Here is a 7,758-nt window from a genome sequence, read left to right as displayed (position 1 = left end):
CTGCTAGATATTTAGGTCAATGAGTGACATTTAGGAAAGAAAACAACAATATTAATTGTATTTTTTATTAAAATATACACAATAATAAACCATATGAACTCCATCTTTAGATCACACAATTTGCATTATTGCTTCGTCGTTTTCAGTTTCAAATAGAAGATCATTACATATGAAACGATCAAAAGGAGTTAATAAATTAAAAGGAGTTAATAATACTTAGGTAAAAAATATATTAGAACTTCTGTATTTTTCAAATAATCGTTATAACATGATTCATCACTTTTACAACCAAAATAATGTGTTCACGGAATCTATCTAAAATGTAAGAATCTTGAAGAGGGTGAAATAATTGAACTGTGAACTCTCAAAATGTGATAAACTTTGCATAGAGCAAAAATCCCTGGACTTTATCTTAATAAGTCGTTAGATTTATATAAACATATAATATGGAAATTTAAATGATAACTTCATTCGCCTCCAAATTGTACTTATTTTTCAACATATCATATTTTGGTGCGTAAATCCAACACCTGTATGTGGACAAAAATAGTGCTTCTATTAAACATTTCATAAAATATTGTCATTGTATGATGGAACAGTGATAATGTTAAAAATCGTTTGTTTTTATAAAAATAATCATTTGTTTTAAAAATATTTCGTCATAAATTTAAATGAAGACCAACTGGAGTATTGTACCTACATGTTATTTAATAGAAATTAAATTGTATGTACCTATCTCCACAAACTACGTCATAAGCAGTCGTAATTTCATTGCTTCGAAGAGCAATGGATTTTCTAATACAACTGATTATGATGTAAATGGTAAAGATCAAGTAGGTATATATAGATACGTAGCTTCTTATAAACTATACAATTGTCCATAACAAAGCTACAGTGGCAGCGTCTTATAATTATATCAGAATTAATTTGGGCTTGTTAGGATGACGCAAATGCATTGATGACACCAACCAATTTTAAAAAGATTTAATGTAATTGTTATTGCAACTGTTCTGGCATATTCACTTTTCTACTGTATAAACGTCGAGGCATACAGATGGGTTTACGGCGAGCGGAAATACTTTTTTACTGGCGTAAATGGCATTATTTCCCGATGTCCATTGAAGCTGGACATATCCAGGGCTATAGGCATGGTGCACGATTTATAATATTATTTTCATTGCCTCATCCCAACCAGCCCCAGTTACCCACTAATCAACTACAAATGCCACCGCGCTAAAGGCATCTAAATCACAATTTCTAACTGGCTAAGCCTCTTAAGAGTGAGAAAGAGAAAGATATGCAAAATTTCACAACATAGTTGAACCCTAGACTTATTAGCTAAAATGCTAGGATGAAGTGAGCATACGAATGACGTAATTACAAGTGCAACCTAATACAAAATTGTGCTGCGCTAGGAACGGACTTGTTAACAATTTGAGCAACGTTAGATATTTTTCCACTTATCAGCCAATTTAATATTAATTTACAATACTCATGAATGAATCAGCTTTCATTATAGGTGGTAATTTGTAGTACCTACTTAGTTGTGACCAATTTACATACAACACATTAGAATTTGGAGTGCTTAAAGACAATGCTTTAAGGTTTCCTTTTCTATCCGTAAATATAAAGAAATGCACAGTTTAGGGATATACCTAGTTGAAGTTTTCTATGCTTCGTGGCCCACGGTATTTATATTACGCAACAACGTAGATGGATGCCTATCTCAAGGAGGACATAACTGTTATAGAAAGTGCGTACAATCAATCATGAGGTGACCCTCAACAAACAAATTTAGCTGTCAGTGGAAAAATGCCCACAAGGTAGATACTACAAAGCTAAGAATTTGAAGCGATAATTTTAAAATGGAGATTCACAATCGTCTATAAGGCATACATGGACAGCCGTGTTCTCAGGGTCCAGCCCTAACGCTGTCAAACATGACCGATCTACCTATAGCCTTGTATCTCCTAAAATGATGATGAATGAGTAGATAACGTTATTCGAGATAAATTCACGAAAATGATCTTTGTCATTAAATACTAATTAACTGACGCAATATATATATATTTTTATTACATTTCTCGTAAGCTTATTTCACACTGATTCACTTTCCTGAAATTTTGAGGTCATTTTCATCTACGCACTTATGTGAAATTTCAGGGTAATGTGTAATCACTTCGGTACTTTTGTGTCGTCACATGTAGTAGTATAAAGTTAAGATAATATACACAATTAGAATCAGTTTGCGAAACGTTGTTTTCAACAATTAGTTGATGTGATTGTTGATTAACCAAAATTAATTACACGAATCAATTTCAAGAATATCGTAAGTCCAAATCGGGGACAGCGAAAAGGATTGTTTTAATTTAAATTCAAAATTTGACAGAGAATTAAATACGTTTAATTCTCTGTTTTATGTAAAGTCTGTTTTATCAAGAAAAAGATCGCATCTATACATACATATTGAATTAATGTAATATTATAATGAAGAGTAACTACAGCTTGACATGAAAAACTTTCTAAGTAGGTAGGAGATTCTGAAAATATAGCTAAGTTACTGGAAAGTAGAAATCTTAAAGACTAATCTGAACCAGCCAGAATTTCAAATTTATTCAACCCTTACCTACTACACTACCTTTTCGTCTTCGTACCTATAAATAAATATATTTAAATATATCTCTTTATTTAGATATTGCAATTTGCACGTTGTACTTTAGCATTCACAATTTGATTTGCTTAATTGCATTCAACATTAAGACATTTTCTCGGCAATATTTAGAATTGTATGTCTTTATATATTAATAATTGTATAGGTATAATTAAATAATAATTGTAATATTTTATTATCATTTAATGCAGCTTGATATGAAATACAAAGAACCACATCGGAAAGCATATATAATAAAGTAGATGCTTTTTAAAACAGTTTAACGACGGTTTGAACATACTCGCAAGTGTTTCGTTTATCGGCTTTTGTATTCATCTCAAGCTAAATAAATAGGTAGACTCATTACGTATCCCTCTTTCGATACCAGTCAACAATAATATAATCGCAGCCAAATACCACTGTAAATATACTTAGTATTTATATGGCGAGATGAGTCTAGCATTTCGTTGATGATCTTTGCTTTTATTTACAAGCCTCTTCATAGTATCATCAAAGTGACAAATATACCCAAATGGCTAGCGGAGCTTAACTTCGCGCGATATCGCCTTAGGCAAGGCTACATTCATATAAAATGATTTATTTTGTGTCGTATGTCGACGCAAAAAATACACAGACATTTTAGTGGGAAATAAGGCCAACTGTAAACTGACGGCCTTGAAGTGAAATGTGCTTTTACAAATACTTTAAGCATTTTTTAAACACTGGAAATGCAAATGCCATCTCAGCTTGCTACAAGCTGAACAAAGTACGTTTTTGATTTTCAAAAATTCGGTATATTAAAAAAAATCACCAATTGTATATTTTTCGCAATACAATAACAATCGTCGCCTAATCAACTCGCTTTGTATAGAAGAATTCACAGCGCATTGGTTTCTTTCGACATCCATCGTAAAGGATTGCCAATCATACCTTGTATTAAGGTGCATTCCAAAATTCCGTTTCAATTTAGAATGTGTCTTGTTTGATTCAAACAGCCGTTTCATTTCGCATGTGAAATCAACGGTCGAGTTTGTGCGCGGGAGTGATGGGGCGGACGGTGGATGGACGTCGAGAGCTGACCTGCTACGAACACCGCTGGACAGCACGGGATCTGAAAATAAATATAGATTTACATGTAATTTCTAAACTAGGTAAGTAAGTATACCTACACCTAGGGATACAGGTTGAAACGACCCGCAGACGATTCGCTATCGCATTTCGCTGACAAATAAACATAGCATATAACAGATTACAAATTGGTTATTGATAGTTTCATATTCCTACCCTTATCCTATTTATGGCAAATTAATTGAATTGTGGTTTCTTTCGTGGCGCGATGACTCAAGGCAAATGCGTGTTTAGGTAGAGGATACATTTTAACCTTATGATTAATTGGAGGGATTGATTATGAGGGACATAATCGCGCATGTGTATTTCTGGCGCAAATATAGGTATTCGCATTACCCGTTGACCAAAATTGGAAATAAATCGTTAAGTAAACTCATTCTTATTAAAATTATTCAGGGGCATCGACGCCCTCACCGCATCGGAACACAGATAAGTTGTTCCCCTGTAGATTTATTCAATTCTACCAATATATTTATGTTATTTTATTAAGCGAGACATCGAGAAAGTTGACACTTTAGCCGCCATAATGGTCGACATAAAAGGAATCCATTGTTCATCGGCCTTTCATTTGAGTATCCCTTGGCAGCAACAGTGCCATTATTACATAATTAAGTAGGGTGTTAAGTTACAACAGCCCATTAATTAATCCAACTATAAATGAAAATCGGAAAATGTTCATTATATTATCCAACTAGCGGCTCGGCCCGACTTCACTGTAGCATAAATTAATGATGTAGTACCTACTTAAGTACCTACATTTTTCTCTTGAATCACTCTATTTAAAAACCCTGCATCTAAACCCATTGCATCTAAACATAGGGACAGACAGAGGGGAGCTACTTTCTTTTATACTATGTAGTGATAGTGATGAAGACGGCTGAACGAATACAGATTGATCAATTACTATACTAAGGCTATACGAATTTTCGCTCTTTATGAAAACACCCTGTTCAAGAGCTACCTAAGCATTTGACGCGGCTCGGAAATGATACTTAGGTATTTATTGACATAAAACCTGACATGGTTATTAGGAGTAGATGTTCAATAAAGTTCATATCTTATGGATTCAAATAATATTTTTTTAGCTATTTAAGTCCTTGTTGGGCAAAAGATTTATAATTACTTTGCAAGATGTATTAACACATCAAAATATTTTTTTTCTATGCGATTAGGACTATTTTCGCAGAGCCAAAGATGCTTTGAGGAGTTCCAGGGCCACAGTTGACGGAGCACACTTTGAGAACCGCTGGTGTAGCCCAGCGGTTCCAAAACACCGGTCACCCCACAGAGCTTAGAAGGCTGACATAAACACTAGTATTTGTTCTACGAGTTATGACTGTCCTACCTTAGATTTTTACATACCTATCTATATGTTTGCGCCGTCCAACGCCCGCTGTCGCACACGAAGTGCATTGAAGAATTAACATTGAAACGGAAAATTATATAAACACTGTTTTGTATGAGTACTTAATCATCATTATTTCAGCCTTTTTCTGTCCACTGCTATTAATAGGCCACCCTTTAGGTAAGCACCTACCTACGACTTTCACTATATCGTCCGCTTATCTAATTGCGCCACTAAGTCAGTGATTTTCCCCGCCTACCATCATATCTACTTGCTAGGTATCCTGCCCATGGAACACCATTTAGTATGAAAGTAAAATCTAATAAAAACAGAACAAAGAACAAATTTAGTCCTGCGAGGTTTCTGGTGATTTACAAGTAACTCTATATAGTAATACTTTTTAATTTTATAAGATGCTTTATAAGATGATATATTATAACAAAATCTAGAACAATAGTGTCACGAACAGCAACGTCATAAGAGCCCTTGACTTGTATTATAAAATGAGAGCGCGGGTGAAATAGGAATATTTCCGACTTATCTCTAACGTTATTTAAACGAGACAGACGCCCAGATCGTGATTACTGTGAACAAAAGCGAATAATAAAGCCAGTACTTAAAAGCTTTCTAAGTAAAAATTCGAACTAATGTCTGAAGAAATGAGAAGTCTTAAAAATACGGTTCGTGTCTGGAAAATTTATAGAAATTGGCTTATCAACAAAAAATAAATGTTTAAATTTAGTTTCGTGACTAAAACCTTTCAAACTGGCATAAAAACATCTTGACTTGCTGGGGAAAAAAAGAATTCATAAAGTAACCTTGGAATGTGCAGGTGCTGGTGGTGATTAAAAATCTTGAGTTCGTGACTAAACTTTATTTGCAGTGATTAGGCTCTTCAGGGTTTCAACTACATAGAATCCGGATCCCAGGTCACAGAGGGTATTATCCAAGAACAGGCAACCCTAGTGTAAAAAAAAAAACAAAAAATGTCAAGCAAAGTAATGGACGATTAAAAGCGGCGATGGCGGCGAATAGGAAGCGTTGAATCAACCAAGCTATTAACAAAATGGGTAATCTTGAAACTTCATCTATTACCATAAATGCTGTAACTATGTACGTTGATTTAGTTAGTCTGGATATATCAAATTGATCAAACATTTCGTGTGGGGAAAATAGAAAGGAATGTACAATACCTGCTTGTACATAAGTAAGATATATATAAGATATAGGCTGAAATCGTATAATTATTTTATTATATTTTAAAGTAGATACACTTAGAATTAGATCCTAAAGCGCAACTCATAGATCAACGCCTAAAATAAACAGTTATGTAAGTCACCACAATCTGGCTATGCCCCGCTTCATGAAGGAAATGGACTGGCTAGACTAAACGACAGTGCAGACTCTTCTCACAGAAATGACCCAGTCAAGAGTAACCTAACTGCAGAAAATATTCTTCCAGAGAAGTAAATGAGTCACCTGTGTTGTGCAGCCCTAAGCGGCGAGCCGGGAGGGGAGGAAGCTGGTGACAGCGCGGGAGTAGCAGGCGCGGAGGCAGCTCTACGGCGAGAGTACTCTGTTCCACCGACCGCCATGGCAGAGCCGCCTCCTACGGGATCTGTCACCCGCGTCATGCTCAGCCCTGACGCCGAGCGGGATGGCCGGGACGGAGCTATACGTAAGAAAGATATAATAGATATTTTAGCATAATTAACAAACAAGCATGCGTTGCCTGATGATGAGGAAAAAAGGGAATTTTATTAGCTTAAAAAATCTGTCCATACGTTGATTGTTAATTAATACCTTTGCTTGTTTACAAGGGCTGCAAGGAAAAAAAGGCACGCACCACCAGTGTAGCTGTAAAGTCCAGCAGGAGACGACCGCGGCCTGTAGCCTGATGCTGTAGACGTGGTGGAGAGGGTTGAAGGAGACCTCTTCAGTCCTCCTCCAACGGTCTCCACGTTAGCGTTGGGTACTGACGGCTTTCGCGGCCGCGGCTGGCGCTTGGAACCTGTTCTGCAGACTCCTGAGAAAACACATTGTTATTTTTTTTATTAATAATTTGAGAGCGTTTGATATCAAACTAGTTTACAGGAAGGCAAAGATGAGGTCTAGGTTGTTAGAGGCAAGCTCAAAATGCCTATTTACTTTCAAAGACGATTTTCAAAAATTTTTACAACCAACTCTTATCCGCAGATTTTATTTTGGGCTATTACGCACCGAAGCCTGAGGTTCGCGTAAACACTTCACTTAGATATACCTTTGATTTTTGAAGATTCATTTGTGATCTTACAACGCTAGATCGCGGCTAGGGTAGGCTTGGGAATGCTGTTATCGCCTATCAGCTGTCGAGACCTACTCTCCTCGTCGCTAAATATAAGTTTAGTACGGCGACTATATGGGAAGTGTATACTTGGACGAGACCATTACTCCGTATTAGTACCATCAACATCGAACAATTTCAATCTCATTACTAGGTCCACCTCTGACCATTAAGTGCGAAATTATTTAACCCCCGACTGCTGTAAAAAAATATAAAATTCAACGACATATTCCTAGTTATTTCTGTTTGCTCCAAAATTTATTGCGCATCTGAGACGGACACGCTACAACGTTCCTTTTATTAAATGCCATC

General features: G+C 35.9%; 1 protein-coding gene across 3 annotated transcripts in view; it reads right to left on the bottom strand.

Moving 5' to 3' along the window:
• Window positions 1-52: 52 nt before the first annotated feature.
• The window catches only part of LOC128672771 (dual specificity protein phosphatase 22-like), a 28,104-nt gene continuing 20,398 nt past the window's right edge, over window positions 53-7,758 (bottom strand). For 2 of the 3 annotated variants that reach the window (XR_008405002.1, XR_008405001.2), the window contains exons 6-9: window positions 6,970-7,149; window positions 6,603-6,795; window positions 5,942-6,085; window positions 53-3,761 (exon numbers count right to left, since the gene is read on the bottom strand). Coding sequence is in view for 1 of the 3 variants with exons in the window: in XM_053750154.2 (XP_053606129.1) it covers window positions 3,734-3,761; window positions 6,603-6,795; window positions 6,970-7,149 (401 nt within the window). In the remaining 2 variants the exon portion in view is untranslated. The remainder of the gene's footprint in view (window positions 3,762-5,941; window positions 6,086-6,602; window positions 6,796-6,969; window positions 7,150-7,758) is intronic. The other variant, XM_053750154.2, reaches the window with a different exon arrangement.

Source organism: Plodia interpunctella, chromosome 10, assembly GCF_027563975.2.
Source record: "Plodia interpunctella isolate USDA-ARS_2022_Savannah chromosome 10, ilPloInte3.2, whole genome shotgun sequence".
NCBI lineage: Eukaryota > Metazoa > Arthropoda > Insecta > Lepidoptera > Pyralidae > Plodia > Plodia interpunctella.
Note: the sequence above shows the minus strand (reverse complement) of the source record. Positions and strands in the feature narration are given on the sequence as shown.